Raw genomic sequence first — 23063 nt, forward strand, 5'->3', positions numbered from 1 at the left:
GTTCAGGCCTAGGCATGACCCAAGGATCTCCATGCCCAACCCTGCTCCCACAGGATGCAGGCCAGATCCCCCAGCCACATGGAACTCACCCACTTCAGTAGCGCACGTCACCAGCCACCTCACCATCTCCCGCCGCCGCCAGTTGAGTGTGGACAGGGTCATGCGCATCACCTGCGAGGCAAACTTGGGGTGACTGGCTGCCCTGCAGGGCTCTAGTGAGGCCACCCAACAGAGCAGTGCTCCCCAAAAATCCCTCTGGTTCAACTGGCTACCAACTACCTGGCACTGCCTCACCTCCACCCAAACCACAGTGAGCACAGTGGCTTCCCAGGGCTGACGTCCCCTGCTCAGGACCCTGCAGGGATCAATTTACTCCATCCACAGGGGACACCCTGCTTGGTGGGAGACCATAACCAGCATGGCTGCCACAGCAAGAGGGGCAGAAGGGCCACCAGCATCCCCAGCATCATCGCGTACCTGGAGCCCCAGTTCCAGCGCCACATTGAGCAGTGTCGTGTCAGAGTTGCTGTCGGCTGGCGTAGCAATCTTGAATGCATCCTGAGCCAGCTTGAAGATCAAGGAGGAGGAGTGGATGTTTTTCTGGATGGCCTCCAGCACCGTGCGTAGGCGCAGCATGTCCCCTGGGAGCAAGCAAGAACGGTCAGAGGGCTCAGGCATCCCCCCAGCTTGCCCTGGAGCCCCATCTCTTGCCTGCACCACGTGGTGAACAGTCCCTTCAGCACTGCCAGCCCCTCTGGACACACACACAGAGGGACACACAGTGATGCCGGATCAGGCCCTGCAGTCCAACAGTCTAAAATGGAGCACCCTCCCCAGGAAGTGATACAGCAAGCGTCCTCACGCAAGTTCATCCTCTCACAGAGAGGACAAACCTGAGTGATCCCAGACATGTCCTGTCTTTAGCAGACATCTCCAGGCACCTGGATGTTCCACCCTGGCTTCAAGTCTGACAGCTGTACAGCAGCTTCTTCCCAGAATAGGAGGGGCTTGGGGAAATGCCTAGTACTGAATGGTTGCAGAAACACCAGTCTGCATCCAGGAACAACATTAGGAAGAAGAGGAAAAGCTGTTTGCTGCATACACACTGTCTTGCCCAGCAAGTTCCCTCTGCAAGCCTGGGCTGGGGTTGCCCAGACTTGCTGCACCTTGGTCCTTGATGTCCCAGGTCAGGCACACAGCACTCCCAACTGAGACAGGCTGAGTTATTCCCAAAGAAGGGAGCTTGTGGCACAATAGCCAGTGGTGCTGCAGGTCTCCTGCTACAGGAGGTTGTGGGTGCTAGGATAGATGATGGCACTAGGAGATGGGGCAGGATCTTGGAAGAGGGACACATCAAGGCATATTAATATCATGGTCCTGCACCTAGCTTGGGAAATCCTCCTATCAGTGCCTGTGGGACACAACGTGGGGAGTGGGACCTTTGGGATGTGCACAGACCAGAGATGCTAACATTCCACATCAGGTTCCAGCTTCATTTCTACTCCTACTCATAGACTGAGCAGATGAACCTCATGCAAAGACAACCAAATCATGCAGAGCAGTGTGAAAAACCCAGTGCTGCACCTGGACACATGGAGACATCTCTGGTGACTCATAGCTAAAGATATCACCTGCCACCCACCACAGCCGCTTGCACTGCCACCAAAATGCAAGCCTCCCTAAAATGGCTCGTGGGGCGTGGGCAAGACAGGCTGCAGGATCACACTGGGACATGCTGCAGCAGGGCAACACCTGAGGAAGGGGACAGTTGGAAAAACAAATGCAATCCAACAGCCCTACATCCCTGGCATAAAAACCTCATCCCATTAGGCACTGGAAGGGAGTAAAATACCTAAAGCATAAGCCAAGTACCAGCTCCTCATCTGAGCACTGCAAATCAGGGAGAACACCATCAGCCCTGCTAAAGCAACCTATAGGAAGAGACTGGAAGGAGAGAAGAGGCTGCCAAGGCAGCAAGGCTGGAGCTTTCTGACAGCTCATTTCCCTTCCCTCTCACTGGGGAAGAAAAACATTCCCTGTCAGGCTGGCAGCATCAGGACATCACAGGGCAGTGGTAACTGCTTGGCCCACTGACCCTCATGGGACACAAGACTCTTGCCACCCTGATGGGGCTGGTTTCTGGTCAGGGGGATGTCTAATGAAAAGCCTGTGCTCACCTCAATAATAGTGCCTAGGCAGAAACTGAAGAGGCCCAAGACAACAATGAGGTGTTTCACGAGCCCCTTGCAGCTGGGACCAAAGTGTCCCACCCAGCACTGCTGATTCCATGTCCAACAAAAGCCACTTTTGATTTGTCACACATGGAGGTCTTTTCCTTCCCACAGCCCATGCAGGATCATTACCACAGGGTGGAAGAGACAAAGCAGAGGTAAAAGGATAAACAGCTTCAAACTAAACCGTGGCATGACCTCACAACATGCCTGGCAGGGATTGCTGGCCTGGCAGCTGGATGTGCTGCAGGGCAGGCACGGTCCTGCATCACCTGGGACGTACCCAGGACCTGCAGCACCGTGGCTGCACCTCACTGGAAATTCCCATCCTGCCCTGCTGGACCATGAGCCCTTTGGGACAAGAATCCCAGAAACCCCAGATTCTCAAGGCCAGCTCATCATGCTCTGCTCACAGTAGGCTGCTAGTGGGGCACCACTGGGGTCAGTGGGGCACCCAGCCAGCCTCTGCCAGTGCCATGCTCACAGTAGGCTGCTAGTGGGGCACCCAGCCAGCCTCTGCCACTGCCAGCAGAAGCAAGAGCTCCCTCCTCTCTCCTGGAAAAACTCTCCCATGCTTTTGTGCACCATCAGCCCATCAAGCCTGCTCCAGAACTGCCCTGGCACCAACCTTTGGCTGCCGTGAGCATGGTGGAGGCGAGCTCGCACTGCTGTGACTCCAGGTGGCCCAGGGTGAACCAGCGCGGGTACCTGCTGGGGACCACCGAGACCAGGTGGTGAGGGTGGGTCACGTCGCCGGACGGGGCCGTGGTCTCCAGGACAGGCAACCTGAAGGGCAAGCAGGAGGAGGCAAGATCAGACCCCAGCCCAGCCCCAGCTTCACCTCCTCTCCCTGAGGAGCTGCCAAGGCGAGGCAGGGCTGCCTGCAGCAATGCCTTTGAACACGTCCTGCTGCTGTGCACGTGCGGGGCTCGCGAGGCTGCGTGCTCAGCACATGGGCACAGGGATCAATCTGACACTGACTTGAAAGGGGGGAGAAAGATCCTGGAGTGATTTATAAACTTGTGAGGAAAAGCACAGACCTCAGAGTAAAAAAAAAGGAAGGAAAAAAAGAAAAATCCCTCCTCCCCTCCTGCTCCTTTCAAGTCAAAGCGCCCGGCAGAACTCCTGACTGTATCATCTGGTTCTTCTTAAAACGCTTGGTTATGATCAGAAGCAGCAGCACATTTCCCCAGGGCCTCTGCAGCCAGGTTAGGTTGCCTGTTTTTGTGGGCACATCCCAAAGCCTGGAAAACCTGGGGGAGAAGCAAGCCTAAAGAAGGGGAGCAGGATTCTCAAGTCACCAGCCATAGTGACAAATCCTAAACCCCTGAGTTGGTGCTGGTGTTGTTAACTTGACGGTGAGTTATGCAGGAGAGGAACTGCACCCTGGACATGGAGGGCATCCAAATGTCTCTGCTATCCTCACTTGCAGGCTTGAGGTAACCACAGGGCAGCAGAAGTCCAACTTTTCCAGCCCTGGACATAGATACCCCAGCAAAGGGAGTCCTAGCTGGGAGCAGGGGTGGGCACTAACAGAGAGCATCCCTGGGGCCCTCAGTCCTGTTCAACAGCCAGAGGTCTCAGGTCTGGCAGGACATGGTGCTTCTGCACACCACAGAGGCCCTTGGCTGCTTGTTAGAGCTGGTTGTCCTCCCGAGCAGCTCTTCCCAGAATAGAGGGATTTCAAACTTTCCCCCAGTGCTGGAGAGAGAGGACCCATTTTACTGAGGAAATGCTGCAAAAAAGGCGATGCTCTGGGTCAGGACTTGTAATGGTGGTAAGAGGGAGAGAGCACTGGGATGCTCTGGAGTTGACAGTGCTCCAAGCATTGACTTGTTTAGGAAATTCCAGCTTTTCCAAGACGCACCCAGTCCCTGTCAAAACAGTGCAATACACAGGCTGATGTCTGAAGTGTGTCATGGACTGGGGAAAGAGATAGGGCAGCTCTCAGCATCAGCTGTTTCCCCAGTCCCAGAGACAGAGATGAGTTTTCCTCTGTCTCAGAGACAGAGATGAGTTTTAATGGAGAACAGAGTGCAACTGTGCTCTCCACCTGGCTCTGTGACACCCTGGAGCCCGGGGCAAACCATCCGCCCATCTGTGCCAGGATAACAGCCCTTGTTGTAGGCAGGGAGGGCTGCAGGGTGCTTGAGGCCTGGCAGACAGAAGGCAGATGACAGCTCTGTGTGTGCCTGGGACCTGCTCTGGCAGAAGATGCCTGTCACAGGGGCAGGCAGGTGGTGGTCCGGCCTGGAGCAAGGGGCTGGGTGGAGAGCTGGGCCAGCAGACATTTTTGGACCCATGCAAATCCATGTAAATGGAGTTTATAAACCAGGAATCACCCAAATGGAGAGCAGGAACCTCTTTCCACTGCTGCTGTGCCCAGTGGTCCTACACACCGCAAAAGATCCCACGGATGGCAAGCTCCAAGCCTGTCTCCACTCCCATCCCTGCTCTGAAGTGGCAAAGCATCCCAGCTTCCCAACAAGCACAGGAGAGAGGCAAAAAGGGGAGCAGAGACAGAATTAAACATGCACCAACCTCATGGCCCGCAAAGCCAGCTTGTATGCCAGGTCAGCATCGTGGGGCAGCAGGGCAGAGAACAGGTATTTGGCAAAGGTGTGCATGGGGACGCTCTCCCGGTGGATGACTTCTCCCAAGCCGCTGAAGGGACCACCTAGGCAGAAGCAGAGCCCATCAGCCACACTCAGCACAGCAGGATCTCTGGCTGGGGTCTGCACCACCCCAAAGCTCTGAGGATCTGCTGTTCAGCTCCCTGGCATGTTACTCAAGTTGGATCCAGGGATGCTCTTTCCTTTTCTAAAAGAGAATAAGAAACTGAAGCCATGTGCTCAGCAACCTTCTCCATATTGCCTCTGACTTGGTCTTTTTCCTAGGGATGCCAACAAACCCTTGCTTTTCCAGGCAGATGGATGCCAACAAACCCTTGCTTTTCCAGGTGATGGGGCAGAGCAGCCATCTTACATGCTCTGCACCCCCATCCAGAGAGGAAGAAGCAGAACGTGCATAAATTTTGAAAAGGGCACCTCAGAGACATTACCAACACTCAGCTAGGACACAAAAGTCAGCTAGATGAGCCAAGGCCCCACCTTCCAGCAGCAGGATGCACTGCTTCCTCAGGGTCTGCACCAGCACCGGGTCCAGCTCCAGGTCCTGCAGCCGGGCAATGATCTGCTCCTCATTGCGGCACACCTTGTCCTGGGCATAGAGACCTTCAGGCATCACCCTCTGCTGCCCCATGCCCATCAGAGCCACCTCTAAGGCCAGGGACAGGTAGGACTCGTCACCGTCCTGGCTGCCGGTCACAACGGGCACATGTTGATACACTGGTGGTTTGGAGTCCCCAGCGTCTGCAAGGAGGGAGAGGAGATGCAGTGGGGTTAGAAGAGTCTTCCCAGACAGCAGAATCACTGCAGAGAAAAATCTCTCACTTCAGAAACAAGACCCACACTTCCCCTCCTGCCTGCTTTTGGTTACCCAGAAATGACAGGTGAAAGCTCCCTGAGGGAGACGTGGGCTTCACCCTCCCTTCCTGCTCTCACCAGGAGATGCAGGAGACCCAAGACATGTGCGACAGGGTGCACAGCTGACACCAGAGCCTTCCCATGGACCTGCTCTGCAAACCCTGAGACTGAGAAAACTCTTATTTCTCTCTACTCACTACCTTCCCTGTCTGCACTGCAGCTCTGCCCTGGTGCTCCTGCCAAGGCGGAGAGGGGGGACTCAAGAGTCCAGGTGTCCAGAGCCCCAGATCTGCACCCACCTCAGCCACAGACACCAGGGAGGGATCCAGGAGAAGCACTTGGTACCTGAAATTTCAAGGCAATTTTCCTCTTCTAATCTACAAGCTTCGGTGAGGGTGAGAAAGAGGCAGCCAATGGGGTTCAGAGGGTGGCCTACCCAGCCCTCCAGGTTGGTGATGGTTGTTGCTCCTCTCTGCAGCAGTTCTGGATAAAACAGAACACGATGATGGTTAAAAGTAAGGAATTTAAAGACAAGCTCTGCACCCAGAGAGGCTTCTGAGACCAGAGGACTTTTCTTATCCCACAACTTGCATCACAGGAACCTCTAGGGCCAGCTCTGGCATGGTAGTTCACAAGGGCAAGGAGAAGCCACTCTGCACAGACAACTGAGGGAGCAGGCACAGACCCAAAAAAAGGTGTCCCTAAGGCCACATAAGATGCAGCAACTCATTCTCTGTTCCAAGAGGAGCATGAGGGTCTGCAGAGTCCCAAAGATAAGGTCTATAATGCCAGGGCTGCAGCTCATGGACTGATTTGCAATGGTAGCCTGAATGTTTTGGAAACACAAGCAGAAATCTCTCCTGAGATGACAAAGACTTCCAGTGATTCTTAAAATTTCATCTTTTGGTGATCTGGAGCTGGCTGAGCTGGCAAGGACCAGGAGTCACTGACCTTCAGCAGCACTGCAGTAACTGACCCCAGCTCCCTGCCAAGTGCAACTGCAAAAGGAGGAACACTGGGCTTGTCTCCTGCTACATTGACTCAGGAATGCAAGGTGGAAGCAGCACACCCAGCCAGATACTGCTGCTCTGCAGTCAGGCAGCTCCTCTTTAATGCAGGCAGCTCTTGCCTGGGCAACCCTTACAGGCAACCAGACACAGCAACAGTGGGAACAAGAACATCCCTGCTGCAGAGCCTGAAGACAGCACGTGGGCAGCTCTGTCCTTAGTGTGTGGGTATCAACTCAGCTTGGCTCAAGCAACTCAGTCTGTCTTCCTAGGACATAAGCAGTGCCCTGCAGCGCCGCCCATCTCTGTCCCTCTGAATGGGGCAGCACAATTCTGTTACAGAATCACCAGGCTGGAAGAGACCTTCCTCCCACTAGAGACTGAGGCAAAGAAGATATTAAGCAGATCTGCCTTCTCCTCATCTGCAGTTACTGAGCTCCCTCCTGCATCCAGTAGAGACCAAAAGTTGGTATTACCCTTCCTTTTGCCATCAATATGTTTCTATAAACGTTGCTTATTATCCTTTACAAAAGTTGCCAAATTAAGTTCAAACTGAGCTTTGGCATCTCAAATTTTTTTTCCTACATGCCCTAGCAACGCCCTTAAATACTTCCTGAGAGACCCGACCCTCCTTCCAAAGATGATACATCCTCTGTTTATTCCTTCAAAACATCACTGCCCATCCAGGCTGGATGTTTGCCTTGTCGAAGTGGAAAAGACTTTTCCAACCGAGATACCCCGGCCAGATGTCACAAGACACTTGTCCCGTAGCTCCACTCGTACCTTTCTTCTGGTGCTTGTATATTTCCAGCTGCCTTTGCTGCTGCAGTCGCAGGGTGTTGATTATGGCCACAGTGAGTCGGAGAGCTTCCCTGGGGTAGCCGTGGGAGCGCAGCGCGTCCACCCGGGCACAGGCGGTCGGGACGTGCTCTGCAAGGCAAGGAACAGGGCCACGCCTCAACCACGGCAGCACAGGCACTGACAGCATGGCACTCATGGGGCACCTTCCACTCATGTTCCCCACACTGAACTCCTGCTTCCTGTCTTGAGTTCATCCTGTTCTCCCTGCTCCTGGAAAGGATGCCTACCAGGAATACCAACGGGACTCCTGCCACACTCAACCCACAGCAGCCACGTCAGCACCTAAATCCCCACCTCCACAAAGCTTATCTAATGGAAGCATTTCCAGCACACCATTGCTGCAGTATGACAGCTCCAATGCAGGCTATTACAACCCTGCCGCTCATTTCTCCTAAAATCTGCACGGTTTATCTTGATTTCTCTCACTGCTCTCAGGCCATAGGGTCAGGCTGGGCATCCAGCACTGTGCTGGGGGCACTGGCAGACTTGGGGTGATGCTTTGAACTGACTCCTTAACACCTCCATGGAGCGAGCTCTGCAGACATCCTGTCTCTTCTGCAGTTCTCCTACCTGGTGTTTTATTATTAGGAACAGTTGCACTAAACCCCCTCCCAAGACTCACAGTTGCTTAGGAATTCATCTGCTCCTGCTGCTTATTGCTCACCTGAAATCACAAGCAACTGTGGAGAGGATTATGACTGAGTGAGAAATTAGCAGGAGCAGATGACATGACATGCTGCATAACAAGCAGCAAAAATCCCATTTTCTTGCAAAATGTCCTACCAAGGGGAGAAAAAAACCCAGGCAAACACAGATGATCTGAAGTTATCATAGAGGGATAATTTCTATTCCAGGAAGAGTTCAGAAAGCTCTGGAAATGCAGACAACCACCTCCACAAACAGGGTATCCACATCCCAAAGGTCACCCACAAGGAATACATGAGGAAGAGATTTCAGAACAAACACATCTGTAAAAGAGCTTCTTGTTGCTCCCTCTATTCATTTGCTAAATGGATGAAATATTCATCTTCTCACTGAATTCATCACTGGAAGTTGCTGACAAATCACCTTCCTCTCCCAGCACTGAGTCCCTGAAGAGGTGCCAAGAAAGCAAAAGCGCAAAATCCAAAAATCATGGCAAATACATCAGAAAAATAACATGCACCAACCAGCTGGGGGAAAGGGCTCACCAGAACCCAGATCAGGCTCAGGAGAGGGGAGCTGTGGCCACCACATTCCTTCTAGATGGAGTCCATGGATGCACTAACCTACCACTGCTGCCTGTGGCTGTATGGGAAGGGCACCTCCTGCCTGCAGCTGCCCAGAACTCTTTCCAGAGCAGAAACATCCTCTCCTGCTCCAGGTGAGGTGTACCAACAGCAGAAATATCCTCTCCTGCTCCAGCTAAGGTGTACCAACAGCCTACATATGAGCCCTTCCTATCTCCTGGCATTAACAGCAACTTAGTGCCTGCTACTCCAGAAACTACATCTCTAGACAACTTTAAATTTTCTCTTTCCTTGTGGCAGACCCCAGCTTCTGGAGTGGACAACAGTGCAATGGTGGGCTTTGATCTGTTCTGTGTTCATATATTCAACACTTGGACTGCAGGGGATAAGTAATCCCCCTTCCTGGAGGTGGGTGGGGACTTGTGTCTCCCATTTTGGGGTCTGTCTTAGGGCTGACACCCACACCAGATTCCCCCCCAGGCCCTTCATGTCACTTGTTCTCATCCCAGACAGGGAACTGTCAAGGGTCCACAGATCTGCCTGGGGTCATCATGACTTTGCAGGAGAGAATTTGTGTGGCTTGAGGTACTTGGGCTAAAAGTCCACAACATAGGAGGCCTCTGGGCTTGCCTGGCCCACTACACCTTAAGCTCCCACTAGGCTTAATTATACTGACTGCTAATTGCTTTTAAGGGAAGACTAACAAGAAGGGGACAGCAGGAAAGAGACAATCCAGAGGATACAGCTGTGCTTTGCAGTCAATTTTCAAGAGACTTTAAGTGTCCAGACCCCCTGTACTGGAAACAGTGAGAGGTTGCTCTGGGGACAGCAAAACACTGGCAGGATGAAAAGTGACATGATGAGCTTGGTCCAAACTGGCCAAGAGAAGGCCAGACTGTAAATATGTGGAGATTGCTCTAAGGATTGTGGCTGGAGTGTGAGTAGGCATTGAATTCTTCTGCTCCCCCCACTCCTCAGGGCCAGGGCAGCAATTCCAGTCTAGGATGCAGGAACTTGCAAGGACCCACGTGTGGGTAGGCATTGAATTCTTCTGCTCCCCCCACTCCTCAGGGCCAGGGCAGCAATTTCAATCTGGACGCAGGAACTTGCAAGGACCCAGCCTCAGGTGACCCCTCTCCACCAGCAGCCCTACCCACACAGGCCATGGGAGGGGCTGCTGCTTTGGGTGCTCACCCAGCCACAGTGGCTGTCCCTGGGAGTTGAAGAGGAGGCTCTCGCCCTCCCGCTGGTAGGAGGGGGACACGTAGAAGTCGCTGCTGATGATGCGCTGCAGGTGGCTGTCCTGCCAGTGCAGGTCACAGCCCTCGATGGCCCGCGTGAACACCGTTCGTCTGGGCCTGGCCAGTGAGTCTGCAAAGAGAAAAACCATCAGTGCCCTGCTGGGGCAGGGGCAGCCTGCTCCTCCTCCCAGACATGACCTCCCTGGGCACAGCTCTGCCTTTCCATGAGAGCAAAACCTGGCCTCACCCCAGTAACTTCTGGGATGGACATGGCTCTGGCTTTGGATACCTCTGCTGACTCATGTCTCCTCAGACAGCACTGCTAAGGAATTTGCCAGAATAGCTGACTTGGTCAGAGAGGTGAGAAAAGAGGCAGGCACCACCCACCCATTTGCTTTGTGACCACAGTCCACTGTCACACACAAGGCTGATGCCTTGAAACCTGGCAGTGTGCTCCCTCCCCTGTGACACTGAGCATGCAGGCAGCTGCCCCAGGGTCAGCACTGGGCTTCCTCAGCATTACTGCCCTGCAAACTCCATGAGCTCTCCTCCTCTGCTCCAACACAGTTTCAGCTTCACTGAACTGCAGCTTCTTAGATCAGCAGCACATGAAACCATGAAGGGAACCACACGAGTGTGCCTGATCTGCCTCCCAGTGACTGGGGGAATCCACCACCCCCAGCAACCTCTGTGGGCCGTGTGAGAGGGCTGGAAGGGAGGAGACAGCATCATCTGCAACCCCACTGCTGCCCTGCACCGGACATCTGCTCCTCTTCAGAGCTGCTCTGTAACTTCATGGGCATTTCTGAAACTACCAAATTAGCATTTCACCCCATCCAGACCGATCAAGACAAGTGGTTTGTTATAAGGAAAAAACCTGTCCAGAGCAATCCCACTATCACTCCAGCCACACTGGATCATGAAGGCCAAACACAGCTGGCAGAATGGGAAGCCCCAAAGGGGGTGCAACGCTCCGTGTTAGGTCCTGCAACCCACAAGAGGGGCCGAGTTAAATGCATTCAAGGGTGGAAAACAAAAGGCACTGTTCAAAGCTGATCCAGGGAGGCTGGGTAAACATGCTCCGGAAACGATGGCAACAAGCAATTAGCCGGAATGCTGCAGGCACCCTGAGGTGGAGAGAAATTAAACAGGTGTTTGTATGTTGAGAACCAAGGCTGCTCACTTTACCAGGAAGGATTTCAAGAATCAGCTGTTCTTCAGTAATAAAAGAGGCTGTCAACAATCTGGAGCAGTATTTGCATATGCACAAACATGAACCCCAGGACACCTCCAGGATCCGTGCTGCTTTCAGTGCCCTTCTTGGAGAGGCAGGAGCACAGGGAGAAGAGAAGAGGACATCCCTGGCATATGCTTTGGGAGCTCCCTGCAGGTCTAAAAAATGACCTGTTCACCCCTAGCAACCTTCCCCAAATGCCAGAGCAAATCCTTGGGAGAGCTGGGAACACCAGGGGGGCAGTCCTGGGACTGATGCAGGACAGAGCAGGGCCAGGTTTAAATTAAGCTGCTCCCTGAGGAAGAGCATAGGGAGGCGGATCCCGGCCGTGGCTGGGGTGGTTGGCAGGGCAGCCATGCTCCCCAACTGCTGCTGCAGGACTAATCCCACCCTGAAGAACGGAGCTTCCCCTGTGGCACGGCTGCTGTCCCCCTCTCCTCCACCCACCCTGGCCACACATAACACACCGAAGAGCAATTCCAGTGCAGCAGACAGAGGCATGTGAAGAGCAATAACTTTCAATTAATGTCTACTTCGGGCAAAAGGAAGGAGAAAAAGTGCTTAAATTTAAAGGGATCAAATGCTTTTGTCAGCGGCTGAGAAACTATTTTAGCACTAAGGAACAACCCCTTAACTACATTGCTCTGTCTGCGCTCTGCACTTGAACTGCGTTAACATTCCTGGCTAATGACTTCCCTACCACCTGAATCACAGCCTTTAAGTGAGGCTTAAGGGCAGGGAAACGGGCTCTGCACCATCTCCAGCTCCTCACTCTCACATTACAGCCAGGACTTCTGAGCTCAGCTCTGCTCTGTTGCAAGCAGTACTGTTTTCCTCTACTACTCCATGCCCAAACCTGCACTAAACTCCCCCAAAGTCAAACGGCTTTAAAACAGTCTCTAAACTCAAAACACGGGCAACTTTACCCTGTGGCAAAGAAGCAAACATTTATATATAAAACCAGAGGCTGTGAAGGCAAATATTTTGTATTCCTATGACTCGCAGAAACATAACCAGCAACCGAAGCGAGTTCTCTCAGCTTTGGGGAGAGTTTTGACCTGGACCCAACCCCTGTGGCTGTCAGCTGGATTTCCACTCTCTGCCCAGACTCACCTTGGCTGTGACCGGAGCTCTGCGTAAGTGCGTTAGTGATGTTGGGAAGCTCGTTACCATAATTGCCATCTTCCAGGGGACAGACGTCCATCTCACCCCACTTGCGCAGCTGCCGGAGCCAGCAGGATTTCTCTTCCAGCTTGCAGTGTGGGTTCAACACCACACACACCCACAGTGCCCCTAAACAAAGCCAAGAAATCACGGAGGTGCCACCGCCATGCGTGCAGGGCAAAGCTCTCTGGCCGCCCTGCAAGGCTCCATCGAGGTTTGTAAACTCATTTCAGCATAATGCAGAGACCCAGGAGGGGGATTTACACAGCTTCTAAATAAGGAGGAAATTAACTCTATCCCAGCTGAAACCAGGACAAAGTAAAACTCCTTCGTAATGAAGCTAAATTATAATCTCATGAGATGGGGGACAGTGGGGAGGAGGGAAGGGGAGAGCGGCTGTGTATGAATTTGTGAGTGCTTCTGTCTGCCAGGACAAATCTAGTGTTTGAACTACACATCAAAGCATGCTTAAAAACACCCTGGCAAGCTGCAGAGTCTGCATCTCCAAAGACTAACCTGATTTTGATCCTACCCACGTTCCAAGCGCTTTAAAACCCGCTCTGAATGCTATTTCATCTGCTATTGTTCTTCAGGCCATTTGCATTCAACTATTTAAAAAGGAGATTTGGTGTATTTTCTTTCTTTTTTTTTCCCTTTTTCAATCCCTAGTAGCCCCAAGCCTGCAGAGGAACCAGCAGAGGAACCTGGAGCTTGGCTTGATGTCTTGCAGACAAGAGCCCTCCCTGATGTGAGTCCTCCGGGTCTCACAAGCCAAGCTGCCCACCAGCAGGACACCCACGCTGACACCCTCTGGGTCAACCATGGGACCTCACATGAAGCTGGTGATGCTGTCTGCTATGTGAGAGACAAAACCAGAACCAAAGACATCTGTCATCATTAAGATCCAGCTCATCCTTTCATAAAACAGGGCTGATGCTGGTGCTGCTAACTGAGCCTTGCAAACTATTCCAGATCACTCACTGCTCCGATAAGGGCTACAGCAACCCGAGTAAGTGTAAACCTGTGAATTTTTCTTCAGCTAACTCCATTTCTACCCAAATTTCCCTGCATGGCTGCCAGGATGTAGCATGTCCCCTCCCTTGTGCTTCCCTGCAGGGTGGGATGGCTGTGGGCTGACACAGCTGCAATATGAGGTATCCCCAGGGATCCCCTCAGGCTGAGCAGCTCCTGCTGCTCCTCTCTGTCTATTCATGTCAAATCCTGTCACACACGTGGGACAGTTCAGCTTCCTGCAGAAACACCCTCCCTGCCTCTCCTCCATGGGCACCTTCCTTCTCCCTGCTGTCCCTCACGTCTCCATCACTCCCAGAGCCAAAGTTCCCATCCCAAAGTGACAGCCAGTGGCACAACAACATCACTCAACATGCCTCCACTGCACAACAAGGAGATTCTTCCACAAGCCCCAAGCACCTCCCTCGCTGGCTGTGTTTTGAGCAGCAGCTCCCCACCCCTGCCACTGATCCAAACAGCCCCAAGCGAGGCTGCAGATCCAACAGGAGCCAGAGCAGCTGGTCCCTCTGCCAGACAACATGAGGCAAACCCAGGCTGAGCAGCCATGTCCTGGCCCTGGCTCCACTCTGGTGCCTTTCTGCTCCTCTGCATTACAGCTGGTTTTGGGGTGCATGGCCCCTCACCAATCCTTTCCAGTTGGAACTTGTGGACATGTCTGGTTCAAATCATTAGTAAGGCACGGAGGCTGTGCCTGTCTGGCTCCTTGGAGCTGCCTGCCTTGGCAGGACAGACGTCACCGCGTCACAACGCAGATGGTGGCAGCAGCATCACATCCAGGAATGGGCACGGGAAAAGAAATTCCAGGCACGAGCATCAGCAAATGTCCAAAGCAGCCCTTGCCCAGTTCAGCTCAATCTCTGTCCCCAGGAAACCCCACCAACACCTCACTTGTTTCTAATGAACAGGGGGGATTAAGAATTTTGAGCTGCAACATTAGCAATTAATTAACGTGTAAAAGAGGTACCTCCTTAGGGGCTCATCCTTACCAGAGTAGGTCTATGTCACTCACTGCCAGGCTCCTGCAGGCTCCACAGGGGGATACTCAGACATGGCATCTTTTTAAAAATCAGGTCTCAGCTCCAGAAAATGAGTCTTCCTTAAGGAAGGGGACAGAACTTCCCACCTCCTCAGGTGAACATGAGATAAAACCTGCACTCGACTCTGGGTGTCGGGCATTACCTTCCATCAGTGCTCCTGCCTGTTGCCATTGCTCTTCTTCGCCCACTTTGGGGTGCAGGTGTCAAAAGCAGCCTTGGGCATTTTCAACTCACGCCTCTGAGGGTGCACAGACCTTGGCTGACAGGCAGTAACAAGGCTTGGTGCTCCAGCTTCACCGCCCCCAGGAATGGGATGCACCCGCTGGATTTTTGGCTCCCACAGCTCTGCTAATATGCGTTCCTTGGAAGCCTCATGACTTTGCTGCCTATTTTTGAGAGCCCTCTGAGGCATCCTTTGCATGCCAAAACATTATGCCCCTGGGCTCTCCTGCAGAAAGACCGATGTGGTGGGGAGGTGGGAACCAGGAGGGAAGTGAGATTTGCATCTGTCTCAGTCATGCTAATTATCTGGGAGATATAACAGAGTGGTTTTCTGAGCCCTGTGGTCAAGTGACATCAGCTGACAGCACAAGTGACTCCTATCCTGAGCCGAAATGCCACACCAGGTCAGACTCCATGTCTCTTCACATGCTGCAGAAACCTTCATCTGAACTTTCTGATAGCAGGAGGTTAAGTGGGGAACAAAGCGGCAGATCACGATTAAGCTAAGCCTCTAAACAAAAATGCTTTTTGATGACGGGGCTGGGTGCAGGGACAGGGGGGTCAGAGCCTTCCCAGACCAGTGGTCCTGGCTGCAGGCCCCAGAGAAGACAGCGCGCCGATCCCGCGCCCAAGTTTCCCAACCATCAAAGAGATTCTCCCGTTTCCCACAGGGTCGCTCTCTGGCTTAATCTGCTGAAATTCCCCACTGTAAACAAGTGGCCGAGATAAATAAACCCGTCTCCAGGCAGATTAAGGTCAGGCTGCACTTCAGCTGGTTTTTCGTCTATTTTTTGTAATTAGGCTTTAATCATAAGTACTAATGCGCCAGGGCAAATACTCCCACGCTGCTGAGCTCTCCATCCAGCAGGTCCTTCCTCTGGCTCCCCAGCAGACGGGGCAATAGAGGTTCAGTTGGCAGCACATGCACAAGCAAACGATCCCGTTTTTATTTTCATTTCCTTTTTTTTTTTATAACTCTGAAATCCTGCAAAATCCTTTACATTTTCCCCGGCATAAATCCACAATCTTCTTTAAGGCTGATCTTCTTCCAATCCCACGCAAGTCTGTGATGCAGTCTTTGCTAAAATCGATGATTAATTATTAAACACGTGCCCAAAATAATTTCCAAAAGCCTCATTTTTTGTTTCTAAGTGGTGGAGGATTGTGGTCTGTGCCAGGGCTTCCCATGGCAGCTGGCAACAGGCCCCTCATCCCTCCCTTCAGCAGGAATGGTAATACCGGCAGCTTTGGCATCCACAGCCCACAGGCAGTGGGATGTGGTGCTTCCACTGCCCCATCTGCCCTGGCTACTGTTACCCATCCAGGGATGGTTTAGGACACTGCTCTGCATTCCTGATGTTTGTTTCTGATAAACACCCCCAACTCAGAGTAACTCTGGTCCCTCTGGACCTCCACACCTCCTTCAGAGATATGCTCTGCTCCTACAGTAAACACTGCACACGGCCGAATGCAAAAGGCTTCTGTAAAATGAAGGAATAATCCCTGTTCTGAGTACAGTCCATGCCTGTCTGGAGTTGCTTCCTGGAACATCACCGTGTCCTCTACAGGAGCTTCTCTTCAGCATGGAGATGCCCAGACTCTCACGTGTGACACGCCTATGGCAGGCGAGCTGCTCTGACGTGTGTTGGCTGGCACCACACTTCCCCTGCTGTCGTGTTGATCCAGCACTGGAAGGGCCCTGACATTCCCCAGCCACTTTGCCATCTGCCAACGGGGACGTGCTGCCACCTCCTCCCACTCTGCCGACCAAACCTGCCTGCACCAGCCTGGTCCTTGTATGGTTAAGCCAGAACTGAAACCCAACCACGCTCCCCTCGCCTGTGCAGGAAGGGAGGGAGGGCTCTCAGCTTGGATAGCAGCTTGGAAACCTGGCCAAATAATCTGTAATTTTAAGCAAATTGCTTCCTGCGTCCAGGCCTGCCCACACACCCATCCATTCATGGATCACCAGTGTGCTTGCTTTCTTCCATGTGGAAATTCTGGCTTGGTGGACTTGGCCACCTCTCCAGGATCCTTGCATATCCAATTGTCTAGCTGCAGCATCCCAAAATCCTGGAAATATCTTCTTGGCAAGCAAGCACAGATGAGCTCTCCAGAGCTGGTGTGGTTATTTCCATCCAGGAAACTTCATACAGAAACAAGACATCCCACCCCTGCCCAGATCTTGTTTGCATAGTTTGGCCAGGGTTCCCAGCCTCATTTCAGTTTGCATTTGTTGGGCACTTGGTAGGTGGGTTTGTGATTTCCAGCTGCAGTTTCAGATGTTCCAGATCCCAAACCATCCTAATCCTTCTTCCAGCTCTACCATATCCCTTTGGTGCCAGCCCATCAGCCCTTGCTCTTGGCAGAGTATCTCCTACCAGCAGGCTGCAGAGGAGCCCAAACTCACTCATCAAACTATGGCTCAAGTCAAACTATTCACCCAAGGTCCCATATATCCAGGAGAGCCCAGAATTGCAGGGTTAACTTCTCCACACAACCCTACTGCCCAAGCTCACGTCATCTAAATGTTTTATTCTAATGATATTACAGTGTCAGCCAGCTGAGCTGGTGTCTAAGGTGCTTAGCTAGAATTACCCAGCACTGTATTTCCCTCACAGCCAGGCTCTGTACTGCCCATCCTGCCCCCCTCACCCTGGAAACGTGCACGGCAGCAGGCAGAATCTGCCAGATGTGATGGGACTTGAGAACCCGCCTTCCCTCTCTGGATCACGGTTCCCCCAGAAACAGAACTTCCACACCCAGGCCACATCCAGCCCCTGGGGCTCACCAGCCCTGTGTCCTCCCTCGCAAAGGCTTTGGGGCAGCTCACCAAACACCAGCCTGCTGGAAGCACAGGACCAGCAACACACTGCACACCCGTCACCCTTGATCCTTTTGCAGGAGAGGGGCAGGTTTAAGGTTTTGAACTGTGTGGTTTGGGCCTGATCCAGCTGTCTCACATTGATTACCCAGCAGGGGATACAGTAAGGTCCTGGCATGTCTCAGGGTCTCCTTTCCCAAAAAAAGAGCCCCATAGGGCCTCTGTAATGATGCCCATTGGCCCAGCAGCCCAGGTAACTCTGCTCCTCTCTGCAAGGCAGTGACCCTTACCCAGCTCATCCCAGAGCTGCCGGCACTTCTCTGTTATGCCTGTCCCCTGCTGCCTCCAGAGGGAGAGCCGAGGATCAGCCATGAACTGCTCTGTGATCAACGTCAGCATCCTGGCCCCGTTGGAGTCCCTCATGCGCAGCATCTCCCGGACCTGGCAAGCACAAAGAGAAAGTCTTGGGTGAGACAAACCATGGTCCTTCAGAGCTGTTTAAGACATTCATCTGGCTGGCAACCCACAGTATTGTATATATGTATGTATGTATTTACAGACTAAGGGTCCAGACTGTAAATACATACATACATATATGTGTGTGTGTGTATAATGTACAGTCACACATTATAACCCTCATGCAATGGGGGGGTTGATGAGGCTGTGATGAGGCTGACTGGAGCCCAGTTGAGTAGCAGTCACAGCAAGGCTGTGAAGGAGACTGAGATTAAGAATATGAAAACAAAGCCCTTCTGCAAAGAAAGAGAAAGGTCCACAGGCTGGGTGAGATTTGTGGGTTATGGATCCACCTTCCCAATGTCTTGGCTAGGCTCTACAGGGCTGGCTTTTTCCCCACTGCACTGAAGGGGAGATAGGGGAATGCCCTTCCTTGCACAGGGACCATGGCACCCACCCATGGGAGGAAGGGACCTGCCAGGACAGCAGGTGAGACAATCCAGGCCTGACCCAGAGCCTGGATCACAGCCGCCTGCTCCGCGACAGGGCGAGAAGGCACTGGAGCAGAGATTCCCAGCTGTGATGGGCACCCTGCCAGGGCAGCCAGCGAGTGCCAGCTACGTGACACGCTGAGCAGAGATGGGAGAGAGCAGCCGGCTCCTCACCTTGGCAAACATGGAGTTGAGCTGCTTCCCCGAGCCGTAGTACCCTCCCTGAGATAGGAACAGCTTCACCTGCTCTCGGACCTGCTCCTCGTCCAAGTGCCAGCAGTTCTCGTCGTCGATGCTGGCCCCAGCAGTGGGGTCAGGAGCGCCTGAGAGGATGGGGGGAGAAGAGAGACAACAATGTTTATGGCAGCAGGGTCAGCAGTCCCACTAGCAAGGAGTGGACCTACCTCTGTTTTATTAGGAACCCACCTTTACTTTATCAGCTCAGATGACAGAAAACCAACTTGATTCCTTGGCAGTGAGCCCAGCTGGCAGCACTGTGCTGTCCTAACACAGTACTGGCAGCAGCCATCAGGAGGGATGTCCTGACCACAGCGCTAATGCTTGCATGGCCCCTCACCCTCTGCACCCCATGTGAAATGAGGCTGAGGAAGACCAGGGACCTGCCCTCCTCCACAGCCCCAGGAGTGCAGGCAGCACAGCTGCAGAGCCCGAAGCGCTCTGCGGCTCCAGGGATTGCTCCTGCTCCACATCACCGGTTTGTTAAAGCATCAGTAAAGCTCCAATTCCTGCAAGCCCTTCCCCATGTCTGGAACACTCTAACAAAGGTACTACTGCACTTGGGCTCCAGAGCCCGGGGTTAAACACCTGGTCCTGCCCCTCACTTGCTTTAGGACAGGGGACCAGTCCCTGGGCATCAGTGTACCTGCCTGAGACAGACCCTCCATAGCAAAGAACAAAGGATCAATAATCCTTCAAAGAACAAACTGTGACCAGAACAGGGCCTTTGGCAGGCACACACATACATTCACAGGCTGCATTTAATCTTCCAGAGAACAAAAGAAAGAAAGAAAACGCACAATTGAGTTAAACAAGTTGGACCAAATTTCCCTCACCTTGCCTCCTTCGATTCCCATTTTCCCGCCCAAGCACTATCCTATGTCCCAGCCACGGGTTCCAGAGCTCACAGGACAGGCAGTAGCACAACTCCAGTGGGCAGCCAAGAGCACAAAATGGAACAGAAAGCTGGGTTTTCAGCTGTCTGCTTTTGGGTCCTGCTCTACAGAAACTCCTCAGGGAAAACCAGTACCGAGGAGGGACTGGTGCAACTGGAGGATGCTCCACTGCACTTTGGTCTGCTTCTCCTATCTCCCTCCCAAGAGAGGAAGAGGGACAGCACAGGAAGAGCGAGGTGCTGCATGAGGAGCCATGGGATGTTGTAGCTGACACATTCCCAATTAAATCTTCATGATGTCTTTTCCAAAACTGGGATCTGGCTGGGGAGCAGACATCACTTTCCTAGAGACAGCCTGGGATGCTGTGCACACCCCAGCCTTGTGCATTGCTGAACCAGGAGCTTAAATACAATTCATGAAAATTGTGCTCCAGGATGCTGCTCAGCAGGGCAAGTGTCTCTTCCTGGCTTGTAAGCAAGACAACATCAACCTCAGGGGTTCTGCTCCTCCAGCAGACTGAGAACACTCCTGACCTGCTAAGATACAGTTATTTGTATCTAATGTCCTTTACAAAATTACTTTAATTTCTGCTAACAGTCACTGCCTGAGAGAAGTCCCAGCAAGCCCTAGCCACGCTGAAGGGACAGGATGCTGCTGCTCCCTCTGCAGAATAATTTATAGTCGACACAACCACATAATTGGGACGAGAGCTGAAGCAGCAGAAAGGAAATCACAGTTCCTGGATGAGTATGAGGACTTTTGCCACATACACCCTGACCCTGATCCCACAGCCCAGGAGAAGCAGTTAAACTCTGAGCCCACAGCAAGGGGCGAGTCCTGCTCAGTGTTCCACCAGAGTCAGCTCAGTCCTGTCACAAGCCACGAGGGACAATCACAGACAGGGACAGTCCATGCTGGCCCTTTGAGCTTTTCTGTGCCTTCTCCTTCCCTCCCCCAGCCTCATCCTTATCTCGCAGATAAAGAGCAGACAAGCCGGTGATTATCCCCTATCAGGAACCGATGACTAATCTGTCTACCAGGAGCGCTTATCCGGCCCCATCGCTAGGTATCCCAGACAGCTTGCACTCTTAATATCCTCCTCGCCACCATCCTGCCCGCCACTCCCAGCTGCAGCTATCCAGAGCAGCCTCGACTGCCTCTACAGGGTCACCTGTGTGTCTACAGGCACCAGGAGGGCATGGTCACCTGGGGTGACCCATCCCACCAAAGCCCAGCTCATCCCTCACCATGGCCGTGACCACTGTGACAGATTAAGGAGGAGGAGGTCGCAAAATGCAAGAAGTAGGTTCGTTCTTTGGGGGTTCCCGGGGCTACCCCTGGTGCCTGCTGCTCACACGTAGCGTTAGCAACGGAAAGCCCGAGCAGCAAGGAAGGGAGCGTGCAGCTAAATAAAACCTCCTCCTCCCACGCAACACATTGAGCACTTCGCACGTTGGGGTTCGGGCCGCAGCCAAATTAGCAACGCGCCTCCCGCGCCTCCAAATAAAGCCCAAATTTGCTTGTAAATGTATTTTTTTCTCTCCTATAAAAGATTCAGAGAGAGGGCTGTAATAGCAAATTCCCACACGTGCAGCACAACCCAGCAGATAACGGGCTGCCCAATTACGCTGGGGAGCTGGATAAACATTTAAGAGCAAACAACGGGATTTGTGCTGGGTTTAAATATTAATGGCAGGATTTGTCCACTTCCCCTTGCCAACGTTCACACCGTGGGGGCTTCGGCAGCGGCATGCCGTGACGCAGCTGATGAGTGATTCCATGTCTCAGCTCCAAAGGAGCTGGGAACGGCATGTAAAACAGCCCGGCGCCTGCATAACACATTTCTCATATAGCAGCATTCGTGCTCCAAAGAGCCCTGTTTCAGATGTGCTGGATCTTGGTCCTGCCGGATTCAGATTTAAGGAAACACCATTGCACATCTTGAGTGGAAAGAGTGTTTCACCAGCCCGTTTACACTGGCTGTAGAAACAGAGATAAAAATGCAATCCATCACACCCCGAGCTGGGCTCCCCCCTCACCGGGAGCTCAGGGGTTTAACTGTTTGACAGCCAAGTGAGACTTGGCAAATACAACGACCGAGGAAAAAGGACTGGAAAAATCTACAAATTAGAAAACAGAGTGAAGTCAGGCATGGAAAATTCAACTCCTTGCTCAGAAATTAGCTGCCCAACATGAAGAAAACAAAAGGAGCTCCTGGACCGGGAAGCTGCAGGTTTCCAGGGCTCAGGAGGCAGTAGGACCTTGTGGGTCATGCCAAAGCATTGTCACATCCCAAACCCAAGCTCCTGAACCCAAGAAGGGGAGATACATCAGCTGAGTAGTGTGGAAAGCACTCCCAGAACATCTGACTTGAAGCAGGATTGGTGATACAAAGAAAAAGGCACGATTATAATTTTCAAACGTACCTGGAGCTGATAAAGTGATGCTAAAAGCCACCCAGTGATAAGGGAGGCTGCTCCAGCATCTCCTTTATGGTCATTTTACCCGACTGTGCCCAGCAGCCAGCAGTGGTTTGGGGCCTGGCTGTGCCAGCCCCGGGGTCAGTGGTGCCTGGAGCAGGGCTGGCTGTCGTGGTGGCCATTCACAAGGGCCATCTCATGACTGCACATGGTGGTGTTGCTGAATGCCTCCCGGCTCCTCTCCGGCGTCCAGAGAGAAAACAGATGTGAAGGATCAGCTCAGGGCGGGGGGTGGGGAGGACATGGACAAATAAGCAAACGGCAGAAAACCTTGAAGAGAAAATAACCAGGCACCAGAAAGGAAATGAACTCTAACAAGGGATTAAAAATAGCAGCAAAGCAAGGAATCGAGCTCTGCCAAGACTCCCGGTTCGTTTTCAAGTGGAGGCAAGTCAGAGGGAGCTGCCAGGGCAGCCTGAAGATTCACATACACCTGACAGCACCAGGGCAAGGGAATCCAGACTGGCTCCCAGCATGGTGGACAGGAGCGATGTGGTCCAGCTGGTACCAGTATCTGGTGCAGCCAACTTTGGAAGCTGCTTGTCAAGAACCACTCGTGCTCTGGAGTCATTTGGCAACCCCAGTCGCTCTGCAAGACAAGGGGAAGAGCTGCCTTTCTCTCCAGCACTCAGGTGTGTTTTTTCCCTTAAATTCACCACAGCTCAGCAAACAGGAACATGAATGCCCTGGAGATGTGACCTTCTCCTCCTCCCCTGCGGGAAGGCAGAATTTCAAATAGATTTACTGGTGCTGCCCTCCAGACGCTGTCTTGAGATGACCTGAAAGTCAAAGAGTGCCCGAGGACTCCTCAAACATCAGCCTTGGCTCGGTGTGACAGGACAGGCAGGGACTTCCTGCACACTGACCTGGCAGCCAACTTGCTGTGCACAAGGAACAAGGTGGGACAGTCTTAGCCCAGGAGTTGAAGGAAAGCTT

General features: G+C 52.8%; 1 protein-coding gene across 1 annotated transcript in view; it reads right to left on the reverse strand.

The window, feature by feature from the left end:
• Positions 1 to 23063, reverse strand: part of ZSWIM5 (zinc finger SWIM-type containing 5) — a 95827-nt gene that overhangs the window by 2737 nt on the left and 70027 nt on the right. The window contains 11 exon segments of the mRNA XM_039711747.1: positions 90 to 171; positions 478 to 641; positions 2860 to 3017; positions 4773 to 4908; positions 5342 to 5602; positions 6062 to 6199; positions 7507 to 7653; positions 10008 to 10184; positions 12402 to 12581; positions 17858 to 18008; positions 18689 to 18837. Of these exon segments, the coding sequence (XP_039567681.1) occupies positions 90 to 171; positions 478 to 641; positions 2860 to 3017; positions 4773 to 4908; positions 5342 to 5602; positions 6062 to 6199; positions 7507 to 7653; positions 10008 to 10184; positions 12402 to 12581; positions 17858 to 18008; positions 18689 to 18837 (1743 nt within the window).

Source organism: Passer montanus, unplaced genomic scaffold, assembly GCF_014805655.1.
Source record: "Passer montanus isolate IOZ18808 unplaced genomic scaffold, ASM1480565v1 scaffold25, whole genome shotgun sequence".
In the NCBI taxonomy this organism is placed as follows: Eukaryota; Metazoa; Chordata; class Aves; order Passeriformes; family Passeridae; genus Passer; species Passer montanus.